This window comes from Muntiacus reevesi, chromosome 2 (genome assembly GCF_963930625.1).
Source record: "Muntiacus reevesi chromosome 2, mMunRee1.1, whole genome shotgun sequence".
Classification (NCBI taxonomy): Eukaryota; Metazoa; Chordata; class Mammalia; order Artiodactyla; family Cervidae; genus Muntiacus; species Muntiacus reevesi.
The window spans coordinates 183,083,634-183,101,757 of NC_089250.1; the positions used below are offsets into that span (position 1 = coordinate 183,083,634).

At 60.5% G+C, this 18,124-nt stretch overlaps 2 protein-coding genes across 7 annotated transcripts in view; both read left to right on the plus strand.

Annotated features, from left to right (window-relative positions):
* The window catches only part of MGRN1 (mahogunin ring finger 1), a 36,767-nt gene extending 27,995 nt beyond the window's left edge, over positions 1-8,772 (plus strand). The window contains exons 12-18 of one of the 4 annotated variants that reach the window (XM_065924256.1): positions 796-861; positions 2,278-2,516; positions 3,058-3,157; positions 3,376-3,421; positions 4,291-4,389; positions 5,827-5,871; positions 7,276-8,772. In XM_065924256.1, the coding sequence (XP_065780328.1) occupies positions 796-861; positions 2,278-2,516; positions 3,058-3,157; positions 3,376-3,421; positions 4,291-4,389; positions 5,827-5,867 (591 nt within the window). In that variant the 3' untranslated portion in view covers positions 5,868-5,871; positions 7,276-8,772. The remainder of the gene's footprint in view (positions 1-795; positions 862-2,277; positions 2,517-3,057; positions 3,158-3,375; positions 3,422-4,290; positions 4,390-5,826; positions 5,872-7,275) is intronic. The other 3 variants (XM_065924257.1, XM_065924254.1, XM_065924255.1) reach the window with 3 other exon arrangements.
* A 6,707-nt stretch (positions 8,773-15,479) lies between these two features.
* Positions 15,480-18,016, plus strand: NUDT16L1 (nudix hydrolase 16 like 1). Of its 3 annotated transcripts, none has more exons than XM_065924261.1 (4): positions 15,484-15,692; positions 15,774-16,034; positions 16,882-16,984; positions 17,743-18,016. In XM_065924261.1, exons 1-3 carry the CDS (start codon positions 15,540-15,542, stop codon positions 16,981-16,983), a joined length of 516 nt encoding a protein of 171 aa, XP_065780333.1. In that variant the 5' UTR covers positions 15,484-15,539; the 3' UTR covers position 16,984; positions 17,743-18,016. The 3 variants fall into 3 exon arrangements, with proteins under 3 accessions (XP_065780332.1, XP_065780333.1, XP_065780331.1); XM_065924259.1 differs by having other exon boundaries at positions 15,487-15,692; positions 16,762-16,984; XM_065924260.1 differs by lacking the exon at positions 17,743-18,016 and having other exon boundaries at positions 15,480-15,692; positions 15,774-16,111; positions 16,762-16,967.
* The last annotated feature ends 108 nt before the right edge of the window (positions 18,017-18,124 follow it).

Sequence of the window (18,124 nt, forward strand, 5' to 3'; positions counted from 1 at the left end):
TGGTGGAGAGAACGGTGCTGAGGTTCCCACCCCGAGGCAGGAGTCTGGCTGCTCCACGGAGGGTGGGCTTTGGCAGTGGGTTCTCAACTGCAGCTGCTCCTGGTTTCTGCCCTGGTGTCCGAGGGTCAGGTGGGACCCTCCCGTATTTGTCCCTCTTGTCTGGAGGGCCGAGGCGCCTCCCACAGTGCAGGGCAGCCTGGTTGGTTAACCTCACATGCTCTCAAGGGCCAGCACCACCCTCTTTGGAGGTTATAATCCCATGTAAGTGGCCCTCGTTCTCCACCACCTTCCCTGCACGAGCAGTTTCCATGAAGCACCAGAGCCCACATGAGCCATTTTCTGCAGTGAGTCTTCAGATCAGCACCGAGTGGGAGCGATCAGGGACTTGAACTCCATCTTTAGGAGTCAGTCTTGGCAGTGAGTCGACCTGGCTGTGTTGGGGCCTGCAGGCCCCTTCTCTGTGCCCCGCTGGGCCCCCTCGTGGGGAGTGTGCGGCCACTGTCATACCCACCCCTGCCAGGACCTGCTGCTCGCGGTGGGGTGGGGGGACCCAGACCAGAAGTGGCTGCTGGGGAAGGGGCCAGCTCCTCCAGTGCCAAGAGGACACGCAGGCCCAGCCTACCCAAGTCCCGAGGTAGAACCCGTGCTTGGCCAGATCTTCGTGGCTCAGAGGCTGGTGCAAAGCACTGGTGCCTGGCCTGCCTGGAGGCCTGCAGGCCAGGGAGACCCCGTCCAGCCCGCTCGGTGCCACACGGGGGGTGGCAGCGGTTAAACCTATGATTTTTATCTTGACAGTGTCCCTTTAAAAAATCAAAGTCGCACCCCGCCTCACTGGCCAGCAAGAAACCTAAAAGGGAAACAGTAAGTGTGTCTGGCCCCGTGGCTTCGTCTCTGCCCCGTGCCCTGACGACTGCACAGTGACAGGAACGGGGAAGCACTTTCATCCCAGGCCAATGTGTCCAGTTCCTTTAACCTGTCAGACCCACTCTCCCCAGTCCCGGCGTGCCCGCCCAGGAAGGGAGTTTTGTGGAACAAGCAGAACACAAGGTCTGTCGGCACGAAGCCCCGGGCACCCCTCTCGCCAGCTCTGCTTCCTCCCGAATGCCCTGTTTCCCTTTTTTTTCTTGCTGGCAGTGGAATGATGTCAGAGGTGGAACTAAGGCTGCCGCTCTTGTTGTGAATGCCCCTCACGCTTGCTCACCCTGCACCCCCGCTCTGCGGGCCGACACTTCGTATTTCTCTCGTTTTCCCTGCATCTCGGGGTGGGGGCAGGTGGGAGCTAGCTAGTGAGTAGCCACCGGGCCAGGCCTTTGCCTGGATCCCCCCTTGGTAAAAGGCAGAGAGTCGGGTTACCCAAGGGTCAGCTTAGACACAGAGATTTCCTTTTCTTCTCCTTGTTCCGAGGGGTGAGGGAGATCAGTGTAATAACTTGAACCTGCAGGCGGCCTGGGAACAGATGCAGGCGCCGTGGTCCCAGGTGGCCCGGAAGCGCCTGCTGAGGTCAGGAAGCCCCAGCCGGCTCCTCTGCCTGCCAAGCCCCCAGGGTCACCCTGTCACCTCCCACAGGTCAGCAGGGCAGGCAGGGCTTCGAGGAGAGCGCATTGCCCTTCACCTCGCTCACAAGCTGACGGCAGACGGCCGTCCCACCCGCGGCCCCGGCGGCCCAACTAACATCCCCGGCGCCTGGCCTCCCGCTCCTTTCACCTCTAGCCCTGAACTTAGCCCGTTGGTTGGATCCTCCCAGCATGGGCAGTACCCGTCTTGGGCTTTATTAGACTCCCGGGAGCCCGTGTCGGCCCAGCAGCACTTGAGCAGCCCCGGAGGATCTCCAGGCCCGACCACTGTGTCAGGCGGGTCCTCGTGGCCTGGACCGCACGCTCCCAGCAGCTTCTCCCACGGCTTCGCTGCCCTCCTACTCCGGCCCTTCCTCTTACTAACCGCGCCCCCCCCCCCCCCCCCCACTCTCTGCGCCCACCTGGCAGGAGCAGAAAGTCAGGCAGGGGCTGGCCGAGGCCGAGTCGGGCGGCCTTCTGGGCGTCTTCTCTGCCTCCATCCTGGGCACCACTTGGACACTTGGGACGTCCAGGGCCGCGGCTGATGGCTGAGGCCTCTCTGGGCAGGGGTGCCCCCCCGAGGGCGGGGGATGAGACCCTGGAAGGTGGAGTGGACGGGGGATGGTCAGAGAGCAGGCTCTGGGGAGCAGACCGTCTCAGGGGCGCCATGGGCAGTGGGCGGGCGCCTGGCCGGCTGGCCCCTCACTCCCACCTCCCTCCGCAGAGTGCCGACAGCATCCCGCCCGGTTACGAGCCCATCTCCTTGCTCGAGGCACTCAATGGCCTTCGGGCGGTGCCCCCGGCTGGCCCCCCGGCCGTCCCCACGGCTCCCCTCTACGAGGAGATCACCTACTCAGGTGTCTCGGACGGCTTGTCACAGGCCAGCTGTCCACTTGCCGGGATCGATCGGATGGTGGAAAGCAGCCTGCAGAAGGGCAAACCCCGGAGCAAGTCCCCCGACAGGTGAGCCCGGCGCCGGCAGCCCCCTGCGGCAGGCTTGCAGGCCTGCCAGCTGCACCTCCAAACCCCGCCCGGCCCCCACGAGCCGTCCCAGCCCACTCAGCAAGCACAGGGTCATCATCGCTGATGGGGGCCACGTGCCCAGGGTCCAGCCACGGGTCAGTCATGGGTCCTCCAGGCCACCCTTGGAGATGCTGGCGACCAGCCCTGCTGGGCGCAGTTTTTCTGACGCTCGCTGGTTTTCTAGAGAAGTGTGAAGGAGGCACAGGTTCTGCAGAACTCCCACGGCCCCAGCCCCTTCTGCGTGTCACAGAATGGCTCCAAGGATAGCGGAGGCCCCTGGGCCTGTCCTGCTGCCACCCAGCTCTCCCTGCGGCCTCTGCTGTCGCAGTTCCCTTCCCCTCTGCAGACAGGCGTGTGTGGGCCCTGGGGGGCCTCCTGCGACACATACCCTGGGCCTGGTGCACCGGTGCTGGCTCCCTGGGTGTCGGCGGCCCCCCGGGGCTGGCTTGGTTGAGCTCACTCACCTGTCCTGTGTCCCCAGCACCCTCCGGTCCCCGTCATCCCCCATCCACGAGGAGGACGACTCGGAGGCTCTGCCCCCTCCAAGTGGGGCGGGGCCGGCGCTGAGCAGCTCCCCTGAGGTGAGGCCCCCGCCTTGTCTCTCTGTCCCTGCTGCCCACCTGTTGGCCTCCCAGCTCCCGCTGTTCCCTCACTCAGCGACCATGACCACCGTGACCTTCCCTGGCGTCAGTTTCCTCGTCTGTGGGGTGGGCACTGGTGGGTGAAGGCCGTGGGAGCCCCCGTATCGGGCTCGGCTGTCAGCACCAGGGTCCACGAACATCTCCTCTCTGTGTCTTAGAGCTTCATGACGGAGACGGTGGATGAGACTTCGTCGGTGAAGCAGGGTGAGTGTTCCCGGCCTGAGCCCTGCCGTGCTCCCTGCCTGCTCCTCTGAGGCTTCTCGGGGCCGTGCTGGCCGACCACACACCACGGGTCCTGCACGCTCTCCCGGAGGACAGCCCTCGGCCGCCCCAGTTTCCCTCCCTACCTGTTCTTTAGCGGCAGCAGCCGTTTTTTCTCTTCTGCCTGGACGGTTCTGCCGTGGTGGGTGCCCCACACTCTTGGCCTGGGGCTCTGCCTGTCCCACCGGGGCGGGGGCCCCCCAGGGCCTCTGGGACTCGGGCCTGGTGTGGCCGATCGCCGGGGGGTGTGCACAGCTCAGCCAACCCCTCCCCTGCGTGTCCCCCATGTCCCCGTGGGAGTCCAGTGCTGTCGCTTCCTGCCCACCACTTAGGCAGGCCCCTCTGCCCCTCAGGCCTCAGCTTCACCCCCCAGTGGTGGCAACTCCTTCCTGCCTGCACACCACGCCGGGACCAGGGGCCTCCAGGGCCCTCTTGTGGGATCCAGGCACCTCTGAGGGCCCCACAAGCACAGGGCAGGTCCCAGCTGAGGTCTGACGTGTAAGGAGGAGGATCCACCCCCCCATGTGAACGCCCTGCTGTGTGCCTGGAGCTGTGCGCCCCCCTGCCCATCCTGGAAGATAGCAGACAGTCTTTTCAACGTGGGCATGGGATGTTTTTCTAATAAAAACAAAACAGAGCTCCACGCTGTGTGGGGGGTGGGCAGGAGAAAAGGAAAAAGAAAGAAAGCATAATAGACAATCTGTTTCTGGGTCCCGGGAGAGCAGGGGGGAGTTGGGGTCGAGTCTGGGCTCCGGGGAATGGCTGGACCACCTCCTGCCTGCAGGCCCCCCAACCTGCCCCGTCCCCCGCAGGGAGCCGCATGCCATCCATCGAGAACGTCCTGCAGGACGGCAGCCCCGAGCCCTGTGGCCGCAGCCAGCCCGGCGCACCTGCCGACGTCTACCTGCCAGGTAAGGGCGCTGCGCCCGAGGCCAGGCGGGGGCGCCACACCTGAGGTTCTGGAGTCAAGATGAGCGAGTAGCCTCGCTCCTTCCTGGGCGGGGGGAGGCCTTCCTCTCTGCCCCCACCTGCCCCTGGAGCTGCACCGCCTGGAGCCACACCTTGGGCATCAGGGGAGCTGAGACGGGCTTCGGTGTAGAAGGGCCTCTTGTCCTGGGGCTTCCAGCCAAGTGGCAGCCTGTGCAGACAGAGGGGACCTGGAGGTCGGGGTCCTGGAGGTCGGGGTCCTGGAAGTCGGGGTCCTGGTGTGAGGAAGCAGGGCAGCAGGTGGTTCACCGACACACACAGGCCCCCCAGAGGAGCCCATGGGCGAAGCTCTGTTAGAGTGACTCCCGAAGACCTGGTGTTTCACCAGGATGAAGACCTGGTCGGGCGGGGTGGGAAGGAGGGGTCAGGAGAGACTCCGCTTCTGGGAGCCTTGAGCGAATCCTGATCCTGCCGACGACCTCTCACCCCAGCCCCTGGGTGCCGCTGGGGGACACCTCAAGCACCCTCAGCCAGTGCAGGGCCGCCCCCCACTTCTGCTCCCTCGAGTGGCCCACAGAGCTTCCAGGCGTCTGCTGGGCTGGCCAGGCCCATAGTGGGCCCGGGACCTCTGGCGGTCAGGACTCCCAGCGTGTCTCGGACCTCCTGTGGACCTCGGCCAGCTGCGGGGTGGGGAGAGCGGCAGATGCCACCGGTGGGACGGCGGGGGGGGCTTGGTTCTCAATGCCAGAGCAGAGCGGGGCCCACACTGGCCTGTTCTGCTCCTGCTGCCCCCCAGCTTGGCTGCCTGCTCCTGGGGGCGGGCCGGGGTCCTCGGGGACCCACCACCTCTGTGACCGCCCGCCCCCACTCCGCTGCCTGTCCCGCGGGCTGCTTCCCTCAGCAGAGACCCTGAGCATCTCCCACAGCGCTGTGTGGCTTTAGGAATGTGAGCCCCCACACGTGGGAGGTGTCTTCTTTTCAGCAACTGCACGGCGTCCTCTGGGTGGAGGGAGCGTGGTTTAGTGGATCTTAGTGTAACCTGTCAGATGGAATAAAGGTGGGGCGGGCAAATCTGTAAAACGGAGAGACCCACAACGCCTGGCACCCTAGCAGCCCTGCAGGCTGGAGGCCCTTTCTGGGCCCCGCCGCGCCCAGCCCTTCATCCCTGCCGCGCCCAACCTCTCGTCCCTGCCGGCTGCCCGCGTCCTTCCCCCGTCTGGCATCCTCTGCCTTAGCACCAGGACCGGACACGCTCTCAGGAAAGGCACTTCGCACCTCTCTTCACGCGTGTGTGGCATTTGTTCCTATCACACCCCGCCCCCGCGCCTGCACCTCATCCCCCACCGGCGCCTCTGCCTGGAGCGTGTGGCCCCTCCGAGCACCCTGCTAACTGAGCTTCCGTCTCTCTCCTCCTCTGGCAGCCCTGGGGCCCGGCTCCTGCTCCGCTGGTTTAGAGGAGTAAGCCGGTACGTGATGCCTTCGCACGTGGGGCGGGGGGCTCCTTCCTGTCCTCCAGGCTGCTTCCACATCCATGTCTTCTCTGGGGCCCTGGATTCTGAATCCAGAGGCTTCCGAAGGCCACAGCAGGGGTGCTCCAGAGAGCTGGTTCTGCGGGGGGAGGGTCTGACCAGCCTTTGGAACCGGAGGACTTTCCCTCTGGACCCGGCGGCCCAGTCAGGCTCTTTTAGCCTCGAGGGTCCCAGGATCAGTGACTTAGCGCTGGCCAGGACCCCGCTGTTGCTGACAACTGGCCTGTCCCTGCCCCCACCTCTGGACTCTCCTAGAACACCAGCGTGCTCTGGGGTCAGCCTGTGAGCGATCTCCCCACCTCCCTCTCCCCAGACAGCCCAAATGGACATTTTACTGAAAGCCATTCCGAGAGCACCCCCAAAGGGAGACACACTGGGGGACCCCTGCCCCTCCTCCAGGTGACATCAGCCCGCTGGGAAGTCTGGAGAGAGAGAACTTGGCGCCTTCGATGGCCCAGGGTTTCTAGATGAGTGTGGTGGGGTCAGACCCCAGGCTGTCGGCCTTGGAGGACTTGGCACCCCTCCCGGTCAGCCCTGCTGCCCCAGACTGCGGGGTCCGCCTCCCGACGACATTCCTCCCAAAGACCTCTCTCACCTTCGTTGGTCGCTTTTTGTGACAGCACTTAGCCTCGACTGAAATAGGACCTGGCATTTATATGACATTGGCCCCAGCCTCATCCTTGGGAGATAGTGTTGCCATTTGGGTAAAACTTCCAGAAGCGGGAAATGGGTCAGACTTGGCTGCAGAGAACCATATTTGTCCTCTGGGCTGCATGGCAGAGCTGGCTTCCCATGTGTAGCCACGGCTCCTAAGAAGACAGTCCCCTCGCTGGATCCCTGAGGGTCTGTCGCTGGCCCTGGGGGCAGCTGGGTTTGCCCCTGAAGCCGCCAGGGGCCTGCGAGGTGTGCCGACCCCCAGGCACCAGCGCCCCAGGTGGTCTGAGCACGTGGTGGGGCTCAGCACTCTGGGGGTGCCTCCCAGGGTGCCCCAGGTGGCCTGAGCACAGGGGGAGCTCACAGCACCCTGGGGGTGCCTCCCGGGGTGCCCCAAGGTGGCCTGAGCACGTGACGGGGCTCACAGCACCCTGGGGGTGCCTCCCGGGGCCCTCTGCATGTGCCCCACCGCCGGTGGCGGGGGCTGAGTTCTGGCCAAACCCAGTGGTGACGGGATGGTGGCCCGGCAGAAGCAGGAAGCTCAGCGCCAGCGTGGGCAGGGTCCAGCGGCGGGTACCCCTCGGCTGGCCGAGGTTGCCAGGTCCACCGTGTTCCCTGCCTCCACGGTGGCTGCGGGAGCCCAGAGCCTGTGGGCCGCCCGCTGACCCTCACCTTCTCGCCCCGCAGGATGGTCCACCTCCATGGAGACGCCCCGCAGCCTCCACGCCACTGGGCACCCCCGGCCCCCGCTTGGCGGCCCCAGCCCCGACCCCAGGGCCGCTGAGCTGACCCCGCTCTGAGAGTCGGGCCAGCTGGCAGCACGGAGCCCCCAGCTCCGCTGAGACCCCAGCGCGACCCTGGCTCCTCCAATCTGCATGGCGGTGTGGTTCCCAGCTCCGAGGGGCCGTGTGACTGTCGCCTCCACCAACCCCCCTTGTCTGTGGTCGACGTGTTTGCCGATGGTGCACAATGAAGGACGGCGGCTTTCTGCTCTGGGCGCCGAGCTCCGGGGCTCCCCCCACACACCCTGCAGGGCTGGTCGCCCACGGGAAGCCTGGATGGGCCTCCACAGCCCCCAAGCCCTTGAGGGGCCCATCAGCGCCAGTGAATGCAGCACAGGGGAGAATTCGGTGGCGGACCAAGCGCAGCCGCGACAGGAAACGCCGCGGGACTCTGGGAGGGAAGGAAGCGGGGTCCGAGTCTCAGCCAATGAAGGAAACAGTGCCTGTCCCGCCACCGTGCGTGTGGCCTCCCCCTCCCCACTGGCCCCGTGAGCACCTTCCTTAGCTCGGCCGGCCGGGCAACCAGACCCGCCATGGGCCCGGCCACTGGCAGTGCTTCTGTCTGGGCCCTTCTCTGAGCCTGGCGCCTTCTCAGAGGCAGCTTCGCCCACCTTACCGGGCCCTCCAGGTGGGGGCTGCATATGCCAGGGGCACTGCTGCTCCCCTGTCCCCCCGGGGGGGTGTGACAGGCCTCTAGGCTTCTCTGCTCTCTCTGCCGTGTAGCCCTGACTCACCGTCCCTCCTTGATTTCTTCAGTTTGGGGCTCCTGTGGTGGGACCTGCCTGGGGGTTGTGGGTCCCATCTGAGGTGACCTCATCTTTTAAAGATACGTTTTCTGGGCAGCGGAAAGGCCGAGGGGGCGCTTGGCCTTGGTGCCCCGGACCAGCTGTCCATGCAAGGCCTTGAGCCTGGCGGGTGGGTCTCAGCACCCAGAAGCTGACCCTCAGCCAGCAAGAGAAGGCCCGGCTCCCTGCAGAGCTGCCCCAGGGAGCACGGTCCTGGGGCAGCTGGCAGCCGGCAGCCCCGCCCGGGGCCCTCGGGGTGGATGCCCCCTTTTCTTTCCGGTCCAGCCTGTGAGCAGAGGCCACGGCTGGGGCAGCGTGCCCCAGCCCCTTGGCTCCCTGCGTGCCCTCCCCTCTCAGCCGCCGTGTGCTCCTGGGTGCACACGAGGCGATGCACACACACGCACACCTGCACACAGGCGGGGAGGCCGTGTCCCGCTGCCCACTCCTCTTGCGGTCAGCACCCCAACCTCGCACCATCTGTGTTGGTGTCCGTGATTCTGCAGGACAGGGTGCAGACTGGCCTGTCTTGGACTCACGTGCTGTCACTTGACATACTCTGATTGGCTAGTTTTTGTCCGTTTTTACTGTATATTTATAGTAATAAAACCACGCAGCAGTGGCCCGCCTGCTCCCTCTGTGCCCAGCCCCGCCGGGCTCAGGTCCCCTCCTGGGAGGCTGGGTGGCGGCCGGCAGCTGCCGCCCCCGCGGTGGCATGGGAGCCCGCTCGTGGCTGCAGCCCCGGTTCCCTCATGTCTAAGATGCCAGCGACCTCCAGCTTCCAGGAGGCCATGAGGACAGCTGCTGTTCCTCTTCTGGCCATCACTGTGCTGACTCTGGGCCTGGAGCAAAGCGGGGAGGGACCCTCAGACCTCAGGCCTGCCTCCTGAGTGCTGGCGGAGTCCTGGGCCCCGAGGTGTTCAATGGCGTCAGCGTACCCGTCGCCAGTTCGTCCCCCTGCCGTGAACCAGTGCCTGCTGTCCCAGCAGAGGGCAAAACGGGCAAGGCCCCCTGGAGCCTGTCTTCTGTCAGTGAGATGCCACACGAGTCATCCAAGTCTTTCCCATGTCTGGGGACTGTTAGGAAGCGAGCTGGCAGGTCATGAGATGGAGCAGGTTTAACCTGTGCCTGGGGAGGGCTTCACCGAGGAGACATTCAAGCTGAGCCCTGAAGGCTGCCCCCCCGGCAGTCAGCCCAGCAGGGACATGGGCCCGGAGAGTGGACTTGGCCTGTCTGCTTTGAGTGGCCAAAGCGTCAGAGTTGGCGGTGTGGGGTGCAGTTTCAGTCTCGGAGCGATCAGAGGCTTCTCGGCAAGGGAGCAGGTTTCTCCAGCGTCCTGTGCGTCTCCTGTGGGGAGAGGGGCAGGTTTGGCTGCCAGGCTGCTGGCACCCAGCCGGAACCCCCTGCCTGGTCTCGGCGAGCCTCCCAGCAGGGGAAGGCTGGGCCGCGGCATACCCACCGCTGGCACCACCGCTGCCAGCCTGGTCCTGGCTCTCCTGGGCCCTCTGACTCTGGCAGCCTGTCCCTGCTCCAGGCAAGGCTGCCACCCTCGGTCGTGCCTGGTTGGGTATGATCCCAGGGGGGAGGACACTCGGTGTCACATGGGTTCCTGCGTGGGCTACACTGACCCCAGACGATCCCACCTCCTTTGCTAACCTGTGTGCAGACTTGGAGGCAGTGTCCTCTCTGAATGGGCCCCTCCTCATGATGAGCTCTCCCTTCGAACCCAGTAAGCTGCCCCATCTGGGCCCTGACCCCGGCAGAGGGCCTCGGTGGGGGAGAGCCTCTCTGTTGCTGTTCAGTCGCTTAAGTCACGCCTGGCTCTGTAACCCCATGAACTGCAATGTGCTACGCCTCCCTGTCCCTTGCTGTCTCCCGAAGCCTATCGGGTCCCCACCCCCGACATCTCCCGACGGAAGCCCACTGTGGACCCAATACGAGTGAGTTTCTGGCGGGTCCTGCCAACCCTCGCCTGCTCTCTGACCCTCTCCTGCTCAGCCCCGCCCCGGGCAGCCTTCGCTGTGCCCAGGGCTTGCCCTCACCACACAGCTCTCCCGAGTGCAGGCTGCAGTGCAAATCGGTGTTCACCGCGGGAGAAAAATGAAGCTGGGGCCAGCTGGCGGAGTGCGTGACCCCACAAGCTCCAGGGGAGCCCCACTGATGCTGCTGAGCCCTAGCGACGACCTCCTCCAGTACTGACACCAGGTCAGCAACCTGGGCCCCCTTCTGCAGGCTTCTGTTGTGGACGCTGGTGGGAGACGGTGGGAGTCTGATGGGGGGATCCTGGCTCTCACTGACTGCTGCATGCCCTCAGACAAACCCCCTTCATTGGAGCCCCAGGTCCCCACTTGTTGAATGGGGGAGACCTTGTTTCCTCAACAGTACTTGGCATTGTGGTGTCTGACTTGGAGGGTGCTTGGTGTGCTGGGCTTGTTGCAGGAAGGGGTACCCCTTCCAGGGCCCAAAAGTGGGCTCTTGTGTAACACGCGGAAATGAATTGTCCGAGGAGACACTCATGCTGACAAAGCAAGAGATGTTACTGGGAAGGGGGGCCTGGGCGGAGAGCGGGAGGGTGAGGGAGGCCAGGAGGACTGCTCTGCCTTGGTGCTCACAGCCTCCGGTTTTACGGTGATGGGATTAGTTTCCACATTGTCTTTGACCCGATCGTTCTGATTCAGAGTCCTTCCTGGTGGCGCACACGTCGTTCAGCCAAGACGGATGCCTAAATTACCACAGCCTGGTGTTATCCATCCCATAACTGTGGGAGATTTTTTTCCTTTGATGAAACTTTGCTTGTTGCTCTGATTGAGCAACAATAAACTCAACATTTATGTTGAGCAACATAAACTTTTATGGCCAGGGTCACAGCAGGCATTATTGATTGGCCAGATGAGGGGATCCCATCTAGTAATTGTCAATAGTGACCTGGATCTGACTATAATTTTTCTTTTAAAGTAAGTTTTCTCAGGGTCAGCCAGTTAGCACCTTGGAGCAGAGAGATTCAGCAGGGTAACCCAGAACTAGACAGGTAACTGGCCACAAACCCAACAACTGGGTGGTTTCTAAAACTAGCATAGGGTCGGGCCTACGATAGAAAAGCATTTGATTTATATGCAAAGGTCTAAGAAGTCAAGAAAGCATTTTAAATGATCATACCAGTCAGGTCCAGCATCTTGGGCAAGCTTTCTTATCTCTGATGTCACCTTCTCGTCCTAGGTAGTGCAGTTTCTCCTCTGTTTGAGCATCGTCTTAAGGTGAGATCAGATCAGGTGTCCTCTCTATAGACCAGTCCACTGTAGGGGTCTTTGGAAGTGGGAATTATTCTGAGTCAATTTCCCTGTGCATGAGCTAGTTAAAAGTACCTGATTAAAAGGTCCTTCCATTCAGGTTGGAGACCTTAAACTACGCCCTTCAGTCCTGGTTGCAGCTCATGAGGCATATGATCTTTACCCAAAGAGATTACTGAGATAAGCTTCAGAAACAAAAGGGTGTTCTTTAGGAATTCAATTAAGTTTTACATTAATATCCCATAACAGCAAAGAACTATCCAGGAAATGAGTCTTATTAGATACAGACCTCTATTAACAAACTGGGATTTAACATTTATCAAAACATCTTTTTCTCCCTAAAGTAACCCTCATTTTTATCAAATATAACCAAATTAAGGCTAGTTTGTTTGCAAAATACTTACGCTCTAAAAAATTTGGCCTAGCTTGGTTTATATGACCAATTGAGCATAGACTTTTTGCTTTGTTGTTAAAGTCTCAGACTGAGCTTTTAAAATAAAACCTTTCAGGACTGGGAAAGTCATGCCAAAAGCTATCGATTTCACCTAACAAATCTAGGCGAATTCTTCCCTTTTCAAGGTCTTAAAAATTCCTTGAGATTTCTGTATCTGTTAGTGAGGTAACTTTCCTAACTCATCTGATAAAGTTACTAGAAACCAAGAGTGTCCAATCTCTGGAGGAGTCAGATAGAAAATATAATTGTTTGTAACATCTAATTTTACCAAATTATTGTCATAATTAGTTTGAGGGGAAGGTTTCCCCTACTCCCCCAAAACACAAATTCAAACCTTTGATTTTTTCAGATAGAAACCATAAAAGTTAAATGCATATTCGCTGGTTCATTCAATCCTTTTGTTAACTTCTGTGAAGCCATGAGGCTTCTCATTAGAATGCTAGGACATGTCAGAATGTTAGGAACTCCATGTAATGTCTAGGATATCTATATTAGTAATATTTACCATATATTATATCCTGCGAGGATTTATTACTTATTCCCATGTAATTTAACCAACCAAATAAACACAATTAGTTTAATATCTCTCTATAGGATGCTTTCAGGGGTGCTCTGAAGCACCCCAAAGTTAACTAGAGATCAAAAGAACTTCAACAGAATTTGATTTAGGAAGTTTTGTCAAATCAATCAAAAGGGTTTAGAACATTTGGTCAGATTCAGTCAATGCTGATGGGTGTATCATTTAGCTTGCTGATAATGTCACAATAGGTGTGTATACCAAGGCTCAAGGTCTAGTGAAAGTGGGCTCTGTCGTATTGGACCTAGTTGGCTCTAACCAGTTTTCCTATAGCTGTGTCATTCCTAACAAAATCCATTTATCCAACTAATTGTGATCCAATTTTAGAAAATCCTGATCATGCATAACTCTTTTCAGTATCTTCATACCTTCTACTGAAAACACATCTTAGATTCCCTAAAGTATTTTCCACAATGAGGTCCATTTCTTGACAAATTTTTATCAGAATACAGTCGTCTTTGATCTCTAGTAAACCTATAGGAAGCTCCAATACTTTGGCCACCTGATGCAAAGAACTGACTCATTGGAAAAGACCCTGATGCTGGGAAAGATTGAAGGCAGGAGGAGAAGGGGACGACAGAGGATGAGCCAGTTGGATGGCATCATGGACTCGATGGACGTGGGTTTGAGCAAGCTCTGGGAGTTGGTGATGGACAGGGAAGCCTGGCGTGCTGCAGTCCATGGGGTCGCAAAGGTTTGGACACGACTGAGCAGCTGAGCTGACTGAAACCTAGGCACAGCAGATATACTTGCTGATAGGTGTCTGTGTTACCAGGTATTAATACTGGATATTTCCCAGTTCACCTGAACCTGGAATTCATTTAGTTTAATTTAGAATTATCTGATTTGTAAGCTGCTTACTTTTCTTTTAAGTCAATTAAATAGAGCTCATTTACAAATTAATCTTAAAAATCTTAGCCAGAAACAAAGATATACCAAGATATACACATATTCAGACAGATAAAAGGCAAGATCTAGATTCATTTTCTAAACTTAGTCATGAATTAGACATTACAATATAAAATTCACTAGTTTATAAATAACGGAATATATAAATTTTTTAAAGACTTCTTCCCATTTTTCCTCAGTCTCTAGGAGTTACAGATAGTCTAGATAAGTGTTCTGATAACCCTGGTCTCAAGGCACAGGGAAAGAAAATCAAGTTCTAACAAAATGGCAGCATGTCTAAAACAAATGGTAGCCACACAAAGCAAAATGAGAATCACAAATCAGAACACGGAATATAAAACACACACATAGATCTGGCAGTTCTCAAACACTCCCTTAAATACAAGATTACAGTCTTTAAGAAAACCTCTACAGGGAGGAAAGGAAGCCAGGTTGAAAGAAGAGCAGGGAGCAGTCAGGAGAGAAGGGCAAAAGGGGTGGCCTTATAGACATCTGCCACCTGCAGATACCCAGGCCTTACAGGACTTTACCCTGGGCCTCCAGAGAAGGGGGGACTGGAACTTGGCCTTAACAGAAACCAGACCAGAACAGAATCAGAATTCCAGTTCTCTGCCAAGAGGAGGTGATCAGTCTCCAATCCTCAGCTCAGGTTGAGGCCCTTCGACCAGATTCCTGCTTCCAGGACTGGGGACTAGAAAAAAAGGGTAGGATAGGAAGGGTTAAGGAGAGCAAAGGGGAGAAAGGTCAGTAAAGTCTCTTGTTTCTTAACTGGTCAGGGCAGTCTGGACAGTTGTCCGTGTCAGGAGGAGAGCAGGGACAAAAGGGTCCCAGTTGCGGCCGCTGGGTCTGGTCCATTGCCGGGCAAGCTGGTCCTTGAGTACCCCGAGTGGTCAGGATGTCAGTCACAGCAAAGAAGAATCCTGCCAGAGTCGTTACTTGTTGCAGGAAGGGGGACCCCTTCCAGGGCCCCAAAGTGGGCTCTTGTCTAACACTCGGAAATGAGTTGAGGAGACAGGTGCTGACAAAGCAAGAGGCTTTACCGGGAAGGGGCGCCCGCGGAGAGCAGGAAGGTCAGGGAAGCCAGGAGGCCTGCTCTGCCTCGTGGCTCGCAGTCTTGGCTTTTACGGGGATGGGATTAGTTTCCAGGTTGTCTTTGGCCTATCGTTCTGACTCAGGGTCCTTCCTGGTGGTGCACGCCTTGTTCAGCCAAGATGGATGGCAGCGAGACGGATTCTCAGAGGTGGTTGGACATGTGTCACTTTATGATCTTTCCCGAACTCTTCCAGTTGGTGGTGGCTTATTAGTTTCCTGTTCCTCACTAGGACCTCCTGTCCTAAAACAACTCATGCAAATAGGAACTATGGTGCCTGGCCAGGGTGGACAGTTTTCAGTCAGTGTGCTTCCCCTACCAGGCTGGGAAGCTCCCTGTCCCGGGATTTCAATCACTTCTGCCCCAGCAGGCTGGGCTTAGGGAGCCCCAGGGCTCCTCAGCATGCACTCCCACCCAGTTCAGCCCTGGGAGTGGACTAGGACTATGGATCCCGCTGTCCTGCTCTTCTAGAGGCAGGCCGACAGCAGCAACCTTGGATTCCAGTGCTCACCCGGTGGCAGAACGATGGGGCTGGCATGCCTGAGGGCGGGGTTCGGCCTCTGGTGCCAGGGCTCATCTGAGCCCCCAAAAGCCGGCGCCCGTCAAGCCTGGAGCTGGTGGCGGGAACCCCGCAGGGCGGCGCTGCCAGGGGGGCGCTGGGGGAAGCCCCGGCGCAAAGTTACTTGGGACTTCTGCCCTCATCGAGCGGGCAGGCTGAGCCTGGACTCCGCGGGCGCCGCCCCCAGTCGGATACCCGGAGTCCACGCTCCACTCGGGTGCCTTCGGGCCGTCGGAGGCCAGTGGTCATCTCGGGCCGTGGGCGGGGCACGCTCGGGGCGCGCAGCTATTGGGCGGTGGCTGGGGCGCGCGCCGCCGCTCCCCCGCGCACGCTCCTTGCGCCTCGCAACGACGCGCCTGGGCGCCGCTACGGCTGTGCCGCGACGCGCGCCGGCGATTGGCGGAGGGGCGGGGACCGGGGCGCGGCTGCCCGCTGATTGGCCGCGCCGGGCGGGGGCGGGCCGCGCACGCACTTAAGGGGCGGTGTCCGGACCGCGGGCGCTGGTGCCAAGATGTCGGCGGCGGTGGTGCCGGAGCTGAAGCGGATCAGTCGGGTGGAGGCGATGCGCCTGGGCCCCGGCTGGAGCCACTCGTGCCACGCCATGCTGTACGCTGCGAACCCGGGCCAGCTCTTCGGCCGCATCCCCATGCGCTTCTCGGTGCTGGTGAGGACGCGGGCGTGCGGGCGGCTGGGGACGGGGCGCCGCCGCTCGGATCCGCGCCCGTGACCTGAAGCTCCGTTGCAGATGCAGATGCGCTTCGACGGGCTGCTGGGCTTCCCCGGTGGCTTCGTAGACCGGCGCTTCTGGTCGCTGGAGGACGGACTGAACCGGGTGCTGGGCCTGGGCCTGGGCTGCCTGCGCCTCACGGAGGCAGACTACTTGAGCTCGCACCTGACCGAGGGCCCGCACCGCGTCGTGGCGCACCTGTACGCGCGGCAGCTGACGCTGGAGCAGTTGCACGCCGTAGAGATCAGCGCGGTGCACTCGCGGGACCACGGCCTGGAGGTGGGGCCGCCGCCCGTGCCCCGGGCCCCGCCCCCCGCCCCGGGGTTTGGCTCTGGCCCCGCGGAAGGCACCGATGGGTAACACGTCCCCCTGAGGGTTCCCTGGCCGGGCTGGGAGGGTGACGCTGTCTCAGCTTCGGGGAGGAGAGAGGGACCAGGGATCGGGCAGGGTGGGAGGGGGGCCGGGGCGCCCTTGGGGCTGTGTTCCATCTGCCTTGCTGCCTGCCATTGCCAATCCTGGGAGTGGGGGCGTGGGATCGGTGGGAGGCTGGGAAGGGGCGGTGCCTGCTCCGGGGGGTGTGAACTGCAGAGTACAGAGGTCTGGGTTCTCGTGGTGAGGGCACGAAGTCTCTTCCTAGTGGTGGGTTTCATCGCCTAGAAGGCCTGGGAGTGACCCTTGGGGTATTTGGGATTCATCAGGTGGAAGAGGGAGCATGGGGTCCGGACTGGGGGCTTCCAGCCAGGGAGGGCGGGCTGGGACTTGGGGGCGGGGTACGTGCATGCCGGGGGTGGGGGGGGGGTGGGGGGCGCGGTTTGAAACTCGCTGGGGGAAGGGAAGGGCTGCACTTCCCCGAGGGAGCCGGCTGGCTACCCCCTACCCGTTAGGGTCTCACATTCTGTCGACGACCTGGCTCCCCTATCCCCAGCCTAGCGGCTCACCAGTTCCTCCTGCAACGGCCCTGCTGTCCCCGTGGGGCCTGGTCCCAACCCTAGTCTCCTCTCCGCAGGTACTGGGACTTGTCCGTGTCCCTCTATACACCCAGAAAGACCGAGTTGGGGGCTTTCCCAACTTCCTGAGCAATGCCTTTATCAGCACAGCCAAGTACCAGCTTCTGTTCGCCCTCAAGGTGCTCAACATGATGCCGGAGGAGAAGCTGGCTGAGGCCCTGGCGGCTGCCACAGAGAAGCAGAAGAAGGCCCTGGAGAAGCTGCTCCAGTCTTCCTCCTGAGGTGCCCCCCACCAGCTCTCTGCCTGTGGGCTGTGTTCTGCGGGCGTGTCTTCTGGCATGTGCCACGTTTGTCCCACCTGACTGGGGGAGTGGGCACCTTGTCTCCCCAGTGCCCCGAGCAGTTACTGGGGGCGGCGTGGGCACACCCATGCTGCGGAGCACTCTGCACGTCTCATTGTGGACTGGGGGGCCCAGGGGCTGTCTGACAGCCCAGTGGGTGCACGCACTGCCCTGGAGAAGTTGGTTTGTTCTCACGGCAGTTCTGTTCTTGATTGAGGAGCCACCCTGGGTGGACTCTCCTGCATCCTGCCCTGAGCCAGTCCCAGCCTAAGCTAGGAGGGGACACTGAATTTTGGTTGTTAGCTTTACTTGTGAGTTTTCAGAGCAGCTGTACCTCCTTGGGTTTGGTTCCTGTGGACAGGCAGGGCCATGGGGCCCAGGTAGATGGAGCTGTTGGAGGGACAGGGAAGCTGTGTGTCCTTCGATCCTGGCTGCGGGCCTGGGGCAGACATGGGAGGTGTCCCTTCCGGGCTTCCCGGGACTGAGGGCTGAGGTGGAGCCTAAGTGGGGCTCGGGGCCCTTTCCCAGGCGGGGTGCGGCCCCCTCCCTGTGGTTGCTGTGGCCCTGCCTGCCCTGGGCGCTGGGCCATGAGCCTGCGCCGGTGGTTTCTCAGTGGAAGCTGACAGGCCTCCCTCCCCCACCGCCGGCCTGGGTGCCTCTGCTCCGGCCTGCTCTGAGAGCCTCCCCCTCTGTTGGCAGCACCCTCTGCGGGCGCCCCCAGGAGTCGGCCCGGCAGCACCAGCCGAGTGTGCGGTGACAGCAGTGGAGCCGCCCGGGCCAGGAGGGTCACCTCTGGCGGTCTCCTCGGTATGGAAAGACTGCTCAGTGAAGCTGGCGGGTTCTGTGGCGCCGGCCTGGCTGGTAAGGACAGCAGGTTCCTGCCCCCGCCTGGGCACCTGCCTTGGAGCCGTGCTGGCACGTGTGGGCAGGAGCACTGGCTCTGTAATAAAACACCTGAACCTCGTTCCTCTGATTTTCTGGGGCGTGCTTCACTTGCTGGGTAGCTTTGTTGGGAGGGGCTCTGTGCACTGGTGGTCCCGCCGCAGGGCCAAGGATGGGGCAGCGCAGGTCACCCTGGCGG

Excerpts from the sequence above, each read along its gene's own strand:
- NUDT16L1 (XM_065924259.1), top strand. The coding sequence starts at position 15,540 with ATGTCGGCGGCGGTGGTGCCGGAGCTGAAGCGGATCAGTCGGGTGGAG. Across the intron at positions 15,693-15,773 it reads CCATGCGCTTCTCGGTGCTG|ATGCAGATGCGCTTCGACGG; the intron begins GTGAGGACGCGG and ends GCTCCGTTGCAG. Across the intron at positions 16,035-16,761 it reads CGCGGGACCACGGCCTGGAG|GTACTGGGACTTGTCCGTGT; the intron begins GTGGGGCCGCCG and ends TCCTCTCCGCAG.